At 43.4% G+C, this 20226-nt stretch overlaps 1 protein-coding gene across 1 annotated transcript in view; it reads left to right on the top strand.

Annotated features, from left to right (window-relative positions):
• Positions 1-20226, top strand: part of CFAP20DC (CFAP20 domain containing) — a 556698-nt gene that overhangs the window by 15782 nt on the left and 520690 nt on the right. Inside the window, exon 2 of the mRNA XM_073592150.1 lies at positions 1226-1299. Coding sequence (XP_073448251.1) covers positions 1279-1299 — 21 coding nt within the window. The 5' untranslated portion in view covers positions 1226-1278. The remainder of the gene's footprint in view (positions 1-1225; positions 1300-20226) is intronic.

Below are 20226 nucleotides of genomic sequence, written 5' to 3'. Positions count from 1 at the left end.
AATGAAGCCACTTTTGTTTTCACTGTAGGTGTATGTGTCTGGGAAAAATACATGTAAAGTGGAACTATAGGCAAAACTTTTTTTTTTTTTCATTTTGGATAAATTAAGGGAGGGTTATAACCCCTGAGAGGAAATCCCTGCAAATTAAGGGGATTCCTTGGAGACCCCCAGGTCACCAGAACTGCTCTCCTTATTGGAAAATTTCCCCTCTATTCATTTTCTGGGGACAACTCAATTTGGGATTTTCGTTCACTTTCAATGATAATGGTAAACAGGACAAATAGAGAGGGTGAATCTCCCTAAGGGGGGCACAGACAGAAATAAAAACTGACAGATGTTCTAATCCCTCTCCACTCTATCCAAAATTTTAAAAAAAGTTTTGCCTTTTAGTTATACTTTAAGTTCCCTGACAGATCACCACTCTCATGGTCCATTAGAAAGTGTTTGTACATAATTGAACGGTAGCAGATTATGGTTATTGGAATCGTAAAGTTTGTATTTTTTTATGCAATCACACTTAAATTGCAAGTTAAAGCACAACTAAAGGCAAACCTTTTTTTTTTTTTTTTTTTTTTTTTTTTAGCTGAAAGTAAAAGAAAGTCCCAAATTTTGGGTTGTCCCCAGAAAATGAATAGAGGGGAAATCTTCCAATGAGGGCACTAGTTCGGCAACTTGGGGGTCTCCAAGGGATTCCCTTTATTTGCAGTAATTTTATCCCTGTATCAGTTTTGGCTGTAGGAGAGGAAGTGCAGGGAAATCTCCCCAATGAGACACAGTTATGACACCCACCCCAACCCCCCACAACCCCCCCCCCTGCCTATATCTAAAAGGAAAAAAAAACACTCCCACATGCAAAAAACATAATTTTTGTTCGAAAACGACTAAGAACCCCCAAACATATATACATTTTTTTTTTTAAACAGAGGCCCTAGAGAATAAAATGGTGGACATTGCATATTTTTATGTCACACTTTGCAGGGAATCCCGGCCCAAAAATTGCTGCATCGATGATCGAGAAATCACCCGAGACCAAGATTTGCCCTGGGAGGCCTTTTTTGGTGGCTCAACTTATTATCAGTTGATCTCATTATAACTAAAATGTATTTTTCCACTTAGCATGATTCAGTTATAACTGAAGAAATATATGGCTTAGGTATTCTTATAAGTATCATATAATGTTACACTAACATAATAAATAATCATGAATTTTTTTTTTTTATTTTAGATATAATCATCTTGACATAACAACTGCAAATATTTGCTGGTGGAAGCATCGTCATGTTCAAAAATGAATATCAGGTATGAGAAACCTTATAGTAAATAAAGAGAGCATTTTTTTTTTGAGAAAGATGAGGGAAGACACCACTCTTCTTCCAGATTCCCTTCAATATAAATTATAACATATTAAAAAAATTCAAATGCATGCAGGTGTCACAATGTCAGTGGCTTTGTGCAGCGGAGGCATCATTGGTACAGCGGAGGGAAAATCATTGGCATAGTGTGTGGGGTGCAGCGCTATTTTGTTGGTCTGTTAAAGTGGTTGTAAACCCAGTTACACCACTTTTACCTTCAGGTAAGCCTATAATAAGGTTTACCTGTAGGTACTGTAAATATCTCCTAAACCTGTACGGTTTAGGAGATATTTACCATATACGCTTGCGCCAATGTCATTGACGCATGCGCACTAAAGAAAGGGCACGATCGTGCTGTTTCTAAGGGGCTTGTGCCGTGACGTCACGTGACTCCAGGCAGTCACAGAGCCGGAGTCCACAGCCCTGGAAGGAAGAGGGGTGGAGAAGGATGTGGCCACCGAGACATCGCGGACATCGCTGGCTTCGTTTGCAGGTAAGTGCAACATGATGGGCTAGTTAACGATGCATACTAGCCCATTATGCTTTTATTTTGCAGGGGAAAAAAGAGGTAGTAAAACCCATCAGGGTTTACTTCCTCTGTAAGCCTGGTACACGCTGAGTTTTATTTTGTTCAAATCAGCGGGCTGAATGAAAAAAAAAAAACAGAAGAGATCAGAAGAAGCTGCTGTACTAACTATCCAATGTTAATACAGCGATCTCTCCACTAAACTGTTATGTTCTGGCAGGGGAACGACCCCATTCAGCACTCTAATGCCCCGTACACACGGTCGGATTTTCCGATGGAAAATGTCCGATCGGAGCGTGTTGCCGGACATTCCGACCGTGTGTGGGCTCTATCGGACATTTTCCATTGGATTTTCCGACACACAAAGTTTGAGAGCAGGCTATAAAATTTTCAAACAACAAGATCCGATCGCGTCAATTCCGACCGTGTGTGGCCAGTTCCGACGCACAAAGTGCCACGCATGCTCAGAAGAAATTCCGAGACGGAACAGCTCGGTCTGGTAAAAATAGCGTTCGCAATGGACACAGCACTTTCGTCACGGTTCAATGTAAATAACGGTTTAATACAGCGCACTCTCTTCTTATTTATAATGTGAGAAGAATGAAGTAGTTTTGCTGCTCATATTCACACAGACTTCTCACAAACTTCTTTCTTTATTATTTATCGAGATTCCCTCAATATATTTTGATTTGTCACATCTGACAAAATTATTTTTGGGTTGTTTTCTTTTTTTTTTTTTTTTTTTTGTAAAGGCTGTTTTTTTTTTGTTTTTTTTGGGTTTGTATTTTTTTTCAAGGCTGATCTTTGTTTTATTTTTTGGTTAGTTTTACTCCCTAATATTTTTGTGTGTGTTTTGTGTGTCAAGTTACCACAACACCATTGATATCTTATATTATGTAATCTCAAGAGGGTTGCTTGGTGTTGGTGTCCCTTGTTAATTTCACACTGTATTTTTGAAATGTACCTGCCTCCTCACAAACAAACTGTCCTTTTTGAAGGAAAACACACATAGGCGAGTATAATTGAAACAAAAAATCCTTTATTAAGGGCTCAGAACCAAACAAAGAGGGAGGCAACGCTGGAGAAACAGCAGAAATTGGCGAAGCCTTGGACCCCCAGGGCAGACATCAATTATTTAACATCAAAAATAGTGGCCTGAGGAGTCCATATGGGAGTGCAGTCTGTTCCAGAAGTCCCAGAGATCATGAAAGCAGCAGATGACATCTGTGTCCCCAGGCTGTGGTACTACAAGAGGCTGCATCTTTTGCCAGACCAGACTGGACCCAGGGTCATCACTTTCTGGTCTTCTTTCCACGCTTCCTTCCCGGCTGTGGCTCTGGTGTTGGAGATGTGGCAGGAAGAGGAGTAGGACCTGGAGGAGGAGGAGGAGTAGGATCCGGAGGAGGAGGAGGACTATGTGTGAGGTCACAAATGTGGGTAGCACATGTTATTTGGCCCCTCAACCCCTTATTGAGAGCTTCCAAAATTAAGGACTCACACAGGAGTTGTTGGCCCTCCTCCATCTGCAGCATTTTGCAGGCAGTTATGCAAGCAAAGTCCTCCTCCACAGTGTGGGGGGTTCTCAGGGCCTCTGTAGCCTTCCAAAAGAGGCCTATGGCAGCCTCCTCCAGGTTACTCATATTCCTGCCACTTTGTCTTTGAAGGTGTAGGAGAGGGACCTGGGTATCAGGCAGCCTGCTTGGCCCGGCCACCTCCTGTCTGAGACTTCACTGTGTATGAAAAAGGGACATGGTTTTAGTTTTTGCATAATCAATCACAATCATAAATTAGTACTCCAAACTAACATCTAGTTAACATCATTGATTGGACAAGCAGAAATATTTAGAGGAATGCTATACCTGGCTCAAGCTGGGCTCCTCCACATGTTGCTGCCTGGAAGGCCCAGGTTGGGCGTCAGAAGCCTCAGCTGGGGGGGAAGGAAGCCTGGAAGGAAGACTGGAGAGTGATGACCTGGGTTCAGTCTGACCTGCCAGAAAATGCAGTCCGTCATAGTACCACAGCCTGGGGACATAAACGTCATCTGCAGCTCCGGATCTCTGGGAATCCTGGACCTTCTTGTGCTCCCTTAGATAAGTGCTCCTCAGGCCACCAATTAGGATCTTCAAATAGGTGATGTCTGCCGTGGGGATCACCGTCTTCACAAATTCCAACAAATTATCCAGTGCTGCCTTCCTCTTTGTTTGGTTCTTATATTCAGGGTGATTTATCTCCCACAGACAAGGCAGCTCCCTGAACATATCAATGAAGATTGCCATAAAGTCGTTATCTTTCAAGATATCCATTTTCACTGCAAGACACAACCTAAGACAAACCCTAATGTCAGGCAAAACTCTCCTAATCTTGTTACAATATAGGCCTCAATCTAGAAGCAGTATACGCCCAAATTTAGATCTTACCTTCGTTATCACGATCGGCGCCTCCGATACTCCTTCCTCCGCTCACAGATCGTACGTACTACGCACGCGTGTTACGCTTTATACACACTGCGCATGCGTGTAACTCCGCCCGCCCCTGACGTTCTTTCTAGTCTATTCCCTGCCCCTTTTCGTTCGGCGCAGTGGGGGAAGAGCACATGGCGGAGACACAGCAGGTGCATGCTAATTATAGCGAGGAGGAGGAAAGCCCGGAGCCGGAAACGTCTGGATCCAGAAGGAGAAGATTTAAGGCCTCAAATATGTCCCTTCGGAGATGTTGGAGATGGTGGACATCCTGAAGAGGGCCGACTATGATGAAAAATATGGACCTTACCCCAACCCCAATGTCAGAAAGGCCAAGATAATGGCGAAAGTGGTCAAAAGTCTGCACCGGAATTTTGTGGTACGACGATCGAAAGATGAGCTCAGGAAACGGTGGTCGGACCTGAAATTAAGAGAACATGAGCAGTACAGAAAGATCCGGAGAGTGCTGCAAAAAAGTAAGTAGTTGTGCTGTGTTCCTATTCTTTTTGTGTTTATTACGTTCGTGCTGCTCCATGTGCTTTTCTTAACTGTTGTACAGTTTAAAATGGCAACTTTCATGTTCATGGGCACATTATTCGTTCGTATCAAACATTTTTCTTTCGGCCTATAAAACACCATTGTTTTGGCCATATGCATTTGACCAAATTTTTTAGGGCCTACTTGTATGAAAATAATTTGGTTGTGTAGATGGGTTTGTTACTAGAATGAAATGCAAACTCGATTCTGTGTAAGGAGAGGGACACTCAGCAGCAGTCTTCACATCTGGACACTGGAGCACTAGTGTGGGGCACAAGAACACCCTTTTTATTAGGGAGCCCACACAGGTGCTCCAGTGTATACTATAGGGGTGTCTCCATCTGTAAAGCTTGGACAAAACAGGTAAAGTATTGAAGCTTGACAAAGGACACTAAAAAAATCTACATCTTGGAACTCTGCCAAAATAGACAATTGTACCCCACTTCCAAGCAATGTTTCATATTTATAGTTCTAAAAAACCAAACAATAATTGCGCTATTACAAAAAATAGGGTAAATAGTAGCTGCTGGCATGTAACAAAGTGGTAGACAATGTACAGGGAAAATGAAATAAAAAACATGCAGCGCTCGAAAATTGCATATAAATTAGTAACTTATATCTGTGGGGAAGTACTACAAAGAAAATCTGTACCTATTAGGTAAAAAAGGTGATGGGTGAAAAATCTAATATGTAACCATATTAAGAAAAAAGTCCATAAACGTATGGTGAATCATCTGTTAGTCCCAAAAGCACATGGGGGTTCATGGGCGTAGATGGTGTCGCAAATCCACGTAAAGTGGGGACTGGAGAGGACTCTGTATAGGGAGACACTCTGCACATGAGTCTTCTAAATTCCCAATGGAAACTGTAATTGGTAGAAATGAATATCCTTACCGGAAAAGGTGGACACAGTCACCATATGGTGGAGTGTCATACAGGCTTGAGGGATACAATGATCCCAAGGGTATCCGGCAGGGGGAGTCCTGGTGGGGAGTCACATCCAGGATGAGGATCGCCGTACGATGGTATGGAAGTTCCCGGTCTCTCAGAATCTCTCTCTCAGATGGAAGGAGTTTGAAAATATAAATGGCAGAGGCTCAGCAAGGTCCCTTTCATGAGGGGAGATAAGAAAAAAATCCTCCACATAGGGCCTATTAGGTAATAAAGGTGATGGGTGAAAAATCTAATATGTAACCATATTAAGAAAAAAGTCCATAAACGTATGGTGAATCGTCTGTTAGTCCCAAAAGCACATGGGGGTTCATGGGCGTAGATGGTGTCGCAAATCCACGTAAAGTGGGGACTGGAGAGGACTCTGTATGGGGAGACACTCTGCACATGAGTCTTCTAAATTCCCAATGGAAACTGTAATTGGTAGAAATGAATATCCTTACCGGAAAAGGTGGACACAGTCACCATACGGTGGAGTGTCATACAGGCTTGAGGGATACAATGATCCCAAGGGTATCCGGCAGGGGGAGTCCTGGCAGGGAGTCACATCCAGGATGAGGATCGCCGTACGATGGTATGGAAGTTCCTGATCTCTCAGAATCTTTCTCTCAGATGGAAGGAGTTTGAAAATAGAAATGGTAGAGGCTCAGCAAGGTCCCGTTCATGAGGGGAGCTGTAGCTACAGCTCCCCTCATGAACATGCTCAGCAAGGTCCCGTTCATGAGGAGAGCTGTAGCTACAGCTCCCCTCATGAACGGGACCTTGCTGAGCCTCTACCATTTCTATTTTCAAACTCCTTCCATCTGAGAGAGAGATTCTGAGAGACCGGGAACTTCCATACCATCGTACGGCGATCCTCATCCTGGATGTGACTCCCCGCCAGGACTCCCCCTGCCGGATACCCTTGGGATCATTGTATCCCTCAAGCCTGTATGACACTCCACCGTATGGTGACTGTGTCCACCTTTTCCGGTAAGGATATTCATTTCTACCAATTACAGTTTCCATTGGGAATTTAGAAGACTCATGTGCAGAGTGTCTCCCCATACAGAGTCCTCTCCAGTCCCCACTTTACGTGGATTTGCGACACCATCTACGCCCATGAACCCCCATGTGCTTTTGGGACTAACAGACAATTCACCATACGTTTATGGACTTTTTTCTTAATATAGTTACATATTAGATTTTTCACCCATCACCTTTATTACCTAATAGGCCCTATGTGGAGGATTTTTTTCTTATCTCCCCTCATGAACGGGACCTTGCTGAACCTCTGCCATTTCTATTTTCAAACTCCTTCCATCTGAGAGAGAGATTCTGAGAGACCGGGAACTTCCATACCATCGTACGGTGATCCTCATCCTGGATGTGACTCCCCACCAGGACTCCCCCTGCCGGATACCCTTGGGATCATTGTATCCCTCAAGCCTGTATGACACTCCACCGTATGGTGACTGTGTCCACCTTTTCCGGTAAGGATATTCATTTCTACCAATTACAGTTTCCATTGGGAATTTAGAAGACTCATGTGCAGAGTGTCTCCCTATACAGAGTCCTCTCCAGTCCCCACTTTACGTGGATTTGCGACACCATCTACGCCCATGAACCCCCATGTGCTTTTGGGACTAACAGATGATTCACCATACGTTTATGGACTTTTTTCTTAATATGGTTACATATTAGATTTTTCACCCATCACCTTTTTTATCTAATAGGTACAGATTTTCTTTTTAGCACTTCCCCACAGATATAAGTTACTAATTTATATGCAATTTTCGAGCGCTGTATGTTTTTTATTTCATATTTATAGTTCTGCCATAAAATATCTGTGTGCTAAGTATACCATTTTTTTTTTAAATAGGGGAGAAAAGACTCGGAGGACACCCCTCATCCGAGGAGACCAGAGACCCACCTCTGGAAGGAGGGGAAATCCCTCAAAGACAAGAAGAGCAGGAGGAGGAAGACGTGGTGGAACTAGTCACCACAACAGGTGAGTGTCTGTGACCACAGGCTCAGGTAAGAGATGGATGCCGGCATATTTATAATACATTTTTTTGGGGGGTTTCTATCTTTTTAGGTGATCGTGATGTTGTGGATCCAGGGCATTTCACCTCGGAAAGTGCACAGATCCTGATTGGGGAGACCTTGGGGTGTAATGTTGCATTGGAAAACATCAAGAAAAACATCAATGATGTTATTCAAAAAAATAAGAACATCATTGATGTTTTGGTGAGAGTTTAAAACCCCTCCAAATCCCTTTCTTTTATGGTGTGCTACAATTTTAACATTTTTTGTCGAATTGTAGAAAAGCCAAATTTTGAAGAGGCACACAGTGTGTCAACATGTGCTCTCTGCCATCACGGGAGATCAATGGATGCGTTTTGGGGGTGCAACCCCTTCCTCAATAATAAAGTAGCTGAGAGGAAGGGGTTGCTCCCCCAAAACACGTCCCTTGATCCCCCGTGATGGCAGGTAGCACATGTTGACATTCGTAAATTTGTGTGCATCTTCAATATTTGGCTTTTCCTGGGGTGACTGCACCCCATCTGAACGCAATATCAAACACAGTTCCTAAATACTCATGTCTGATATTGCCTTCAAGTTCTACCAAAAGTGAACTTTGTAAGTTCAAGATTTGTCTTTCTTGTTGGTTTGAAACATGCCTGTTTTATCTTAAATGGACATTTCTACTTTTTCTAATGCCACCCCAAAAATTGTTATACAACAAACATGTTGGTTTGTTTTAAAAAACCTTTTCTAAATGCACATGTGATTGTGCAGGTATTAAAAAGATTGTTAATCAAGAATGTGTGGATTATTGTCTCAACGCTCCAACACTTTTGTTGTGCTCTATTTGCTGCTTTCTGTGACAATAGGGGTTATTTCCTAAGGGCAAATCCACTTTGCACTACAAGTGCAGTTTCAAGTGCACTTGTAGTGCAAAGTGTCTTTGCCTTTAGTAAATAACACCCAACAGTGCTTTGTAAGGTTACACAATCACGCCATTTTCAGGACTCCACACATTTCTATCAGGGTCAGCTAAAACAAACACAAGCAGTGAATGTCACCAAAGATTTGCTTAATTTTTTTTTATTTGATAAAGGTTTCACACATTGTCTGGCATATTGATAGCCCCCCTACCCGCAAAGAATTCAAGGTATCTTAGCCGGACATCACGAGCACTCAGGGAGGGCAAGCCAGGACGGCCACTTTCAAGTGCCGTCAGGGTTGGTTCATTTTGAATTCCGGCTGCAGGCCCAACTGAGCCAGCATAGTTGGCAGAATGTTTCCGTAAAAAGTTGTGTAGAACACAGCACGCCAGGATAATGTGATTCAGTTTATACTCCGCCATATGTATGGGTGTAAGAAATAGGCGGAACCGGCTGGCCATGATTCCAAACGTGTTTTCCACCACTCTTCTGGCTCTGGCCAGCCAGTAATTAAAAACCCTCTGGTCCGGGGTGAGGGTCCTCATCGGGAATGGCCGCATAAGATGGTCCCCCAGTGCAAAGGCTTCATCCGCAATGAAGACGAATGGGAGTCCTTCCACATTGTCTTCTGGAGGTGGCAAGTCCAAGCTGCCATTCTGGAGACGCCTGTAGAACTCGGTCTGAGCGATGACTCCACCATCGGACATCCGGCCATTCTTCCCCACATCCACATACAGGAACTCATAAGTAGCTGACACCACCGCCAACATCACAATACTATTGAACCCCTTATAATTATAATAGTATGACCCCGAGTTGAGTGGTGGGATGATGTGGACGTGTTTCCCATCAATTGCCCCTCCGCAGTTAGGAAAGTCCCACCGCTGGGCAAAGTGGGAGGCCACAGTCTGCCATTCCTGTGGCGTGGAAGGAAACTGTTGAGGAAAACAAAAAAAAATAGGCTTTTTGCACATAAACATGGAAAGCAGATTAGACACAAACATTCTTGGCCAACATCAAGATAACATTGATTTATGGGAATTTTTAAAGACCAAAGTATAAGGTACACCTATCATATCCCCCCTCTCATGGGCCATTTCTAACATTATGGGGGGGGGGGAGCTCTTGGACAGGTAACCCTCTCCACTTCATTGAGAGATGAATGCCTAAATAATGTGTATTACTTGGAACAGCCCCTCCTTAGTTACACTATTGGCAGCCCACTGGACAGGTAAGAAGTGTCTGAATACAAAGATATAAATACACACTGTACACATTTGAGCACATTTGGACATTCTGCTATTGCCTATCAAGATAATAATAGGATACAAAAACTTGAAACAGTACCATTTGAAAGCATACAGGCAGGCCCTTGCACTACATGCTTTGGGGAATTCATCCATAAATCTGACCACAAAAGAGAGGGGTATAGTGTGTATGGGTTTGGCAAAGTCAGCAGATAGATGATTGAGGATAGATAGAGAATTGATATCTGCTGACTTAGCAGTTGGGGGGAGGGAGGGTTCCAAATGATTTGGGGACCCCCCAAAAAAAGCCTCTGGCACTCTGCCTGAATTTAAAGCACAAATCACATTTAAAAACATTTTAGGGGGTGTTTGGGGTAAAGCACTACTATGGAGCTGATAAAATACATTGTTAAGTGACTACATGAGGTGAATATAGGGGCAGGAGACCATGCTGGGGAGTCAAGTGAAGGCAAATAAGTATGAAGGACCAAAAAAAAAAAATTACATAAAAATCCAGCATGCATGAGAACAAAGGGGACATTCACAGCATATTACAATCATGGTAATTAGGGAATGAGGAAAGAAATACAATATATTAGCAAACATTATATACAATAAAATGTGATATTAAAGGATAAAAATCTTACCTTAATATACTCCTTCTGCAGGACCTGGATGATGGCAGAACAGGTCTCTGGGATAATGATCCCCAGAGCTGGGGGGAGATGCCTGTTGAGAACTTGAGGTCCTGCAGGCTTCTCTCCGTCGCCAAGTACCGCAGGGTGGCGACGAGCCTCTGCTCTGGAGTGATGGCTTGCCTCATGCAGGTATCCTGCCTGCTGATATAGGGGGTCAGCAAAGCCAACAAACGGTGAAATACAGTGTCCGTCATCCGGAGAAAGTTCCTGAAATCATCAGGATTATTCTCACGGATCTCACGGAGCAAAGGCATGTGACAGAACTGGTCACACTAAAGCAACCAATTCTTGGTCCATGAACTCCTCCCTACCCTGTTCATGGACTGGACTTGTGTCAAGGTCAGGACCCCAACACCAAGCCCCCCCGCACAGCACAAACTCTACGAGGAGTACAAATACGCAACATGGCTAGAAAACGGTCGGCTGCTCAGAACGAAGTAACAGAACGCACTGAAGAACAGCAAGGCCTGTGAAGAGCGACCTGAAAAACAGTAACGAACGAACAAGAACACACTGACAAGTCAATGGTACTCGCTGCACGCACTGAAGAGCAGATACAAACCCACAAGCACAAACTGAACAGCAGAAAACGATCTGAAAACCACGAGTCTGAAAAAGCGCGAATCGTCTCTCACCAAACTTTTACTAACACGAGATTAGCAAAAGGAGCCCAAAGGGTGCCGTGCTTGGTTCTGAACTGGCCTTTTCTAGTCTCGTCGTACGTGGTTTACGTCACCGCGTTCTTGGCGTTAGGAAATTCCGACAACTTTGTGCGACCATGTGTACGCAAAATAAGTTTGAGCCAACATCCGTTGGAAAAAATCCTAGGAATTTGTTGTCGGAATGTCCGATCAATGTCCGACCGTGTGTACGGGGCATAAGCCATTTTCTGAGAGCACTGATTGGGTACCGGTCAGCCGGCTTCTGTTGGACTGGCTGCCATACACATGGGCCGAAAGTTGGACAATTTCTATTGAACCAGCCAATAACTGCCCGACATTTGGCCCATGTGCACTAGGCTTTAGTGGCAGGAGGGAGCCATCAGCAGGGGTCAGTGCCACTGTGTGGGGCTGTTAGTGGCACTGTGCTATAGCAGCCAGCAGTGAACAAATGCCAAAATCCAACAGGCTGGTTGAACTGGAGTTGATCGATGGATCAATTCTGCACAACCAGTCTACCCATAGATGGATCGATCTTGGGCAGTCACTGCTGAACTGGCAGAAATTCAGTCCATCTATGGCTGGTTTAAGGCAGTGCCAAAGCACAATATTTACATTCAGGCAGGCCATAGACAGTGCGAATTTCTTTCCTGCAACCATGGATTGCAGGAACAAATTTCACACAATTCCCCCATCAACACAGACAGTGCTGACATGGGAATCCCTCCTGCCGAGCAATTGTCTGCTTCCAACAGGGGCAGACGGGGGAATCTGTCCCTGCCAGGAGAAGACAGTGATTATTGCTAGCGGCTATAGCAGCCGCTAGCGCTAATCGCAAGTGAATCCGGCAGGCTGGTTTTACCAAAGTTGGTCGATCCACTTGGTACATTCAGCCTGCCCACGCACAGTTTGAACCTCAACCGCTTCCTGCTTACCATTTTTCTCTAATATATCAGCAGGTAGGAATTGAAGGAAGTCACAAAACTCTCTGAGCGGCTATGGGGAGTCACAAAACTCTCTGCAGCTCAGGTAACCGTAGAGCATCTTCCTTTCGTTCCTTGCAGATAATAAATGATGAACTGTACAAACCAATTACAGCTCTGTACAAAAGACACCATTATCCATATATTCCTATGGCAGAACCATCTCTGTCGGGAGAAGTGAGATCTATGCAAGTTAAACTAGTTCTTCTCATCCAAAAACCCGGCGATGTTATTATGGGCAACTTTAGACACAACAAATGCCAAAAGGAAATCAAGTAAACAAATTGCTATAAACGAGCATTTTCAAAACACTAAAAGCATCCTACATTACGGTGATTATTTTAGTATATAACTTTGAAGCAGAAAATGGTAATAATAGATGCAATCCAGGGGTGCCTGTGACTCAGAGCGAGGCAAATATTCTTAAAATTGCTGGACCACTACAGAAAATAGCTTTGAGCGATTATACAAACAGAAAAATACCTATTTTCCTTTTAAAGTTTATAATAACAGTACAGCCATCAGACACAGGCGAAATAACCGGGCAGGAAGGCATAAGCCGCAGTGTCGTTTGTTATGCCTTTGCCCAATAACAGCTCGCTGCCTTTGGCGCAGAAGGATATTAATTCGACAAAAAAATGATCTGAATCTGTGAACAAGAGTTGCTTTTGGTGAATATTTAATTTTTGTTTTCATACCGAATATGCCAGAGCGATAAGACTCATGCTTGTGTCGTTAGAGGGGTAAACAAGTTGTGTTTATTTAATCTTTTGTGTACTTATTTTTGGGTAGCAGATAATAAGAAATATTTGAGGTGGAACTGTTTGGGCTATTTACATTCACTTTTAAAAGGATTATGATGCTTTAAAGGCTAAAACTAGTCCAACACATTCCACTATTTTTTACTGCTGTTAGTTTGCAATTTCAGATCTTTTTATCCTTTTATCCTTTACTAATGTTCCCCTTATCCGTCAACCGAGTTTCTACTTCCTTTACACTTTAAAACGATGTGTAGTGTTATATAAATTTTACTTACTGTGGTAAGGATCAATTTATTATTTTTTAAATACCTTTTTTATTTTTGTTATAGTTACGGTAACTAAAAATTTTATGTGTATCACTTGTAACCATTACAATATTTCCCTTTTATTAGCTAGACTTATTTTCCCTTTCTTACCTAAAAATCAGCAATAGACTTATTTCCCCTTTATCGCTTGTAGAGAAACTCTAAAAGCAGGAGCTCAACTATATACAGAGCTAAATATCTGGTCGAAACTGAGTTGGCAAGAGGACTTACTTTACCTTTCAAATCCAATATTCACTGGGACTTAAAAGAGAGTTATGGGAATTACGGTAAAAAAAAAAATTATACTTTCCTAGGTGGTATGCTGCGTCTGTCCCCTACCACCTCTAGGACTCTAAGAGAATTGAGCGATCAAAGACTGATGATTGCTCAGTTCTTAGTCTTCACTGAGCAGAGAGCCAACGACTGTCAGTCACTGGCTCTCTGCTTTGCCCTTCCAGCGGTCACTGGAGTGCTGGGCTGGGAGGGGGCAGGAGAGGCTCTCTTAGTCTACCAGTGGTTTGCTGAATGGCTAAGCCAGCTGCCAGTCCAGGCATCTGGGTAGATCCTGACTGTAAAGTTGGGATCAACCCAGCACCCACACCAGCTGAACTACATCAGCCAACAGTGGATTTTAGCCTGCTGTCAGCTGAAAACAGCTTTGGCCCTATTCTCCGTTAAAGGCTGTACCAGGACAAGAAGTGGCACAGGTGTCTACTGGGTATCCAGAAACAGCCATTGGGGTCTGCTTAGATGCTGACAATGCTCAGACCTTATATTGGGCAGAAAGCTGGAATGCAGGTCAGGCACTGGAACCCACAGATGCAAGAAGTAGAGATGTAGCCAGGACAGGCAGTAGTCAGTAGGGATGAGTCTGATGTTCGAGTCAAACGTAAGTTCGACTCGAACATCGGGTGTTCTCCTGTTCGCAGGATAGCGAACAATTTGGGGTGTTCGCGGCAAATTCGAAAGCCGCGGAACACCCTTTAAAAGTCTATGGGAGAAATCAAAAGTGCTAATTTTAACTGCTTATATGCATGGTATTGTCATGAAAAGTGTTTGGGGACCTGGGTCCTGCCCCAGGGGACATGTATCAATGCAAAAAAAGTTTTAAAAACGGCCGTTTTTTCGGGAGCAGTGATTTTAATAATGTTTAAAGTGAAACAATAAAAGTGAAATACTCCTTTAAATTTCGTACCTGGGGGGTGTCTATAGTATGCCTGTAAAGTGGCGCATGTTTCCCGTGTTTAGAACAGTCCGAGAGCAAAATGACATTTCTAAAGGAAAAAAAGTCATTTAAAAGTACTCGCGGCTATAATGAATTGTCGGTCCCGGCAATACACATAAAAGTCATTGAAAAAAACGGCATGGGATTCCCCCACAGTCCATTACCAGACCCTTTGGGTCAGGTATGAATATTAAGGGGAACCCCGAACCAAAATTTAAAAAAAAAATTGCGTGGGGGTCCCCCCAAATTCCATACCAGGCCCTTCATGTCTGGTATGGATATTAAGGGGAACCCCGCACCAAAATTAAAAAAAAATGGAGTGGGGGCCCCCCTCAAAATCCAGACCCTTCAGGTCTGGTATGGATTTTAAGGGGAACCCCGTGCCAAAATTTAAAAAAAAAATGCGTGGGGGTCCCCCCAAAAATCAATGCCAGACCTTTAGTCCTTTAAGTCCTTTATTAAAAATTTTTTAAAAAATGTCCCACAAAGTCCATTCATCTTCTTCTTCTCTCGCTCCGATGGATCGAAAAAAAAAAAAAGCCGCATGCCGCCACCGATCCACCTCCATGGGAATCACCCACCGTAATGACCAGCCTCTCAGGTGACAGTTCTTTTATAACTGAGGGCGGGGCACACAATGATGTCGCCGGGGGACCCGCCCCTCTCTGACGCACGGGGACATCCCTATGGCTTCCCCGTAGCGTCAGAGGGGGCGGGGTCACCCGGCGACATCATTGTGTGGCCCCACCCTCAGTTATAAAAGAACTGTCATCTGAGAGGCCGGTCATTGCAGCGGGTGCCTCCCATGGAGGCAGATCGGTGGCGGCGTGCAGCTTTTTTTTTTTTCGGTCCGTCGGAGCGAGAGAAGAAGAAGATGAATGGACTTCGTGGGACATTTATTTTTTAATTTTTTAATAAAGGACTTGTCCCAAGGTGTGTATTGTCGTTTTTACCATTTTCACACTTTTTTTGTGAAATGGTAGGGGTACATTTGTACCCCGTTACCATTTCAAACAGGGGGCCGGGATCTGGGGGTCCCCTTGTTAAAGGGGGCTTCCAGATTCCGATAAGCCCCCTGCCCGCAGACCCCCACAACCACTAGGCAAGGGTTGCGGGGATGAGGCCCTTGTCCCCATCAACATGGGAACAAGGTGCTTTGGAGGGGCTGCTACCCCAAAGCACCCTCCCCATGTTGAGGGCATGTGGCCTGGTACGGTTCAGAAGGCGCTCTCTCGTCCCCCCTCTTTTCCTGCGGCCCGCCAGGTTGCGTGCTCGGATAAGGGTCTGGTATGGATTTTTGGGGGGACCCTATGCCATTTTTCTTTTAAATTTTGGCACGGGGTTCCCCTTAATATCCATACCAGACCTGAAGGGCCAGGTATGGAATTTAGGGGATCCCCCACGCAATTTTATTTTAAATTTTGGTTCGGGGTTCCCCTTAATATTCATACCAGACCCAAAGGGCCTGGTAATGGACTGTGAGGGAATCCCATGCCATTTTTTTCAATGTGTATTGTCGGGACCGAAAATTCATTATAGCCGCGAGTAGTTTTAAATTACTTTTTTTCTTTAGAAATATCATTTTGCTCTCGGACTGTTCTAAACACGGGAAACACTTTACAGGCATACTATAGACACCCCCCAGGTACGAAATTTAAAGGAATATTTCACTTTTATTGTTTCACTTTAAGCATTATTAAAATCACTGCTCCTAAAAAAAAATTGAAGTTTTTAAAACTTTTTTTTGCATTGATACATGTCCCCTGGGGCAGGACCCAGGTCTCCAAACACTTTTTATGACAATACCATGCATATAAGCCTTTAAAATTAGCACTTTTGATTATTCATGTTCATGTCCCATAGACTTTAACGGTGTTCGTGTGTTCGAACAAATTTTTTGCCTGTTCGCATGTTCTGCTGCGAACCGAACCGGGGTGTGTTCGGCTCATCCCTAGTAGTCAGCAACAACCATGCAGAAGTGGTACCAATTCAGCAAAGAGTAGCGAAGTCAGAGTCCAATCCAATGTCAATACTAGAGGAGCAACAAAGGTACCAAAACAGCAGGCAGAAGGTGAAATCAGGACACACGTTTAGGCCAGTAGCAGGAAATCAGGTTATTGCGACGTCTGAAAGCAAGCTGGGTCAAACAGAGAATGTCAGAAAGCAGGTCAGGTCATGGGTCACAGGAGCTTATGATGACTCAGCAACTTCTGCTCAGTATGCAATGCTTTAAATGCCAGATGTGCATGTTTATTCACACACACAAGTGCATATAGTCATAACAGAGAAGGGTATGTGCCCCCTAGCACCAAACTACTATTATTTGTGGCAAAATAACACACAGACAATTATAAAAAATAAAAACACCCTGAGACCAAAAAGCCAAAAACAAAGAGGGAGTTGGGTTAACATGATCTCAATCTGTGGTGAGGGATGACTGAGATGGCGAAAATTCTAAGAACACAAAGTGAATACCACACCAATTTAGATAACGTGCAGAGATAAAAGTTTATTAATCCTTAATTGAGGTGACACAAGATATACACTCCAATGCATTTCATCAAGACATTAGGCACTTCTGTGGAACTGAGCGGCAGGTCTCTCAAGGAATTGTGAAAATTCAGGGGGTAAATGGCCTTTTGCATCTGAAAGTGTTACAACAGTGTTACAACAGTCTGGTGGATTCTGGTGGATAGCGAAAATTACTTCTAGAAGAAACACTGTTTTCTTCCATACCCCCCAAGCCACTAATCTGATTGGTCCTCGCCAATCCTGACCATCCTGTTGTAGAGTCTCCCTTCCAAAGGGAACAACCCTAATCACAATGCCTGGAAAAGCTGTAGAAAGCTGTAGAAAGCTCCTACATGGCTTATCTAAAAAACCTCATGTCCAAAAAAATAAAATATTAAGTAAACCTGTCATGAAAGAAATATGGAGGTGGCCATTGGTGACTTCTTTCTGCATATGCTAGCTGTTTGTCTGCCATGCTAACCTTCTGGCTTAAACACTCTGATCTGTAGATCAGGAAAATCAAGATTAAAGTACATGTACTCCAAAGATATGTTGGTAGGTTAATTAGATCCTGTCTAAATTGGCCCTAGTATGTGTATGTATGAATGTGAGCTAGGGAGCTTAGATTGTAAGCTCCTTGAGGGTAGGGACATATGTGAATGTACAATGTAAAGTGCTGTATAAATTGTCCGTGCTATATAAGTACCATAAATAAATAAATGTACACCTTTAAAGCAAAAATCATAGAGCTGCCCACCCCTTACCAGTCTATACTTCTTCCTTCAGCTTTCCATAATATCTACAGCTAGCAAAAACCTAGTGGCGGGCTTCTCACACCTGCACACTAACGTCCCATAGGCTTAGATTTGACATTACTCCTGCTATATGGTTACCATTTGAATCTATGGAATGTTAATGCACAGAAGCGGGCAAATCTCCAGTAGATTTTTACCAACCAGGATGCAAAAATCACATAAGGCTGCAGCCATCAGAAGAGAAAAGTATAGACCTGCAAAATAGGAGGATCAGCTGTATGTATTGTATGGAGGGCTAGGTGATTTTTTTTCTATAAAAGTGTACATATATTGTACTTTAAAGCCTAATTCTAGGATCTACTGGAATTGGAAACTCCATCCCCATGCGCTTTGAACACCTTGGTGAATTTTTTCTAGTTCCTCCCTCTACTGACCTGCAAAAGTGCCCCAAAATTGTGGTCATGTGACTTCAGAAGTCCGTGCAGTCTTACATGAATCAGTAACCATTTGGGGGGTTAAATGGCTCTCAGATGTCGCACCACTGTGATGTTCCTACCATTAGAAGATATAGTGTGTGCGGGCATGGTAATGGCATCTTCTACAGGGGGTGTGCTCAGGACTGTCTGGGTAACGAAGAAGGTGGTGCTGGGCATCATTCAATCTGGATGTGGTGGATGACACCTATTCATCACAACAGACTATCTGTGGAACACAGTAGGGAGGAGATAGTAAGATTTGCTATGGAAATCGGTGCTCTAATATCAAGGATTAAGGCTGGATTCACACTGTGCAGATCACATGCGATGTCAGCGTAAAGAAATAAACCCGCAAGAAAAGGCTGAATCTGGAGTTGGGCTTCTGGATCAGTGACTAAAATTATTGAAGCCAGTGACCGTCAGGCAACTAGCATTTGCAGAAGTGTTCGGCCATGTTAGCTAGTACAATTCTCTGATGACAGGGTTTCTTTAAATTCATTAGATCTCATGGCTAGTTCTGAATATATTTTGGTCCTTTAAGGCTGCAAGAAAAATATTTCGGGTGTTTGAGGATAACATAGTTTGGCTACTTGCTAAGTCCTACACCTGAATTCCTTCACAGCCAACAGAGTAGTTGCAAGCCAGCATTCCCAGATGTTATAGGCGCCAGGAGGTTCCTGTGTAATATCCCCAATTTCCTTGTTATAGCAGCTGTTACTGTGAAAATCTTACCCCTTCACAGTATAAATTGTAGCAAGCCGTGTGATCTTCTGGAAGAGCTTGTCCTATGGATTAGTGGCCCCTGCTGTGATAATGTGCCTCATTTTTTCCTAACAGATATTTTTATTTGCCATCACATACAATTATGTTGTTGCCTTCATTGAAGCTGCAATGTAAAATGTAAGCGTGATAAAGACTGGTTCAAAAAAGAAAATATGTCTGAGCTACTTAGTTGTGACAGAATTTAAAGAGGCACTGCTAGGGCTCTTGTATATGGGCAACTAAGTCCGTACAACGTATTGCCCAGGTGCTGCATGCAGCCTCATTGGCATGAAGGGCTGTGCTCGGCTGTACTCCGGTATAGGTTTGTGCTATCGTAGACACAAGTATAGCATATGGACAATGTGATAAAAGATTTCTATTTTTTTTGCATATGCCGGTTTGCTCTACTAGATGATCATGGCATCACTAATCAAATTTGGCTGCCTGTATTTGGTGGATAACGTCACCTGGGAGGCCCACCCCTTTGCTTACTCTTAGCAGCAGAAATCTGGAGCTTTCATGTCGATTAATAGTTGGGTCCAGATCATGTCGGTTGTTGGTGGATTTTTTCTTTTGGCGGGTTGGCGGTTGCCATCATTCATCGTGATTGACTTGGATCTGCATCTCTGGATAATGTGATCGACAGTGAATTTACATTGTGGGTATTATATTTTGTTATTGTTGTTTTTTTTAATATAGGCCTTATAAAAAACTGTGTCAGTGTGTTTGTTTACTTTTTATGTTTTTGTGCATGAGTTAGGGGTACCTCTTAGTGATTCACATAGAGAGGCTGTTATCTGGGTCCTTCTTGTTAAAGAGGGCTTTCAGATTCCACCCACAGACCCCCACAAACTCTGGGTCAGGATTGTGTGAAATAGGTCCTTGTCCTCATCAGCATGGGGACACAATTCTTTTCCTGGGGGTCCTTCCCAGCAAGGTACCCCCACATGCTGAGGACATGTGGCCTGGTGTGGCCAAAACCAGGACGTGTGAGTAGAACTGTTGATTGCTGACTTCAAAAAAATTCTTTGTTAAGCCGAGAGAGGTGCTGTTTGGAGCTGCAGCCATCTTGCCACTTCTGGAAGCTGC

This window comes from Aquarana catesbeiana, linkage group LG07, assembly GCF_042186555.1.
Source record: "Aquarana catesbeiana isolate 2022-GZ linkage group LG07, ASM4218655v1, whole genome shotgun sequence".
In the NCBI taxonomy this organism is placed as follows: domain Eukaryota; kingdom Metazoa; phylum Chordata; class Amphibia; order Anura; family Ranidae; genus Aquarana; species Aquarana catesbeiana.
This window is presented reverse-complemented; position numbering and strand designations above follow the sequence as displayed.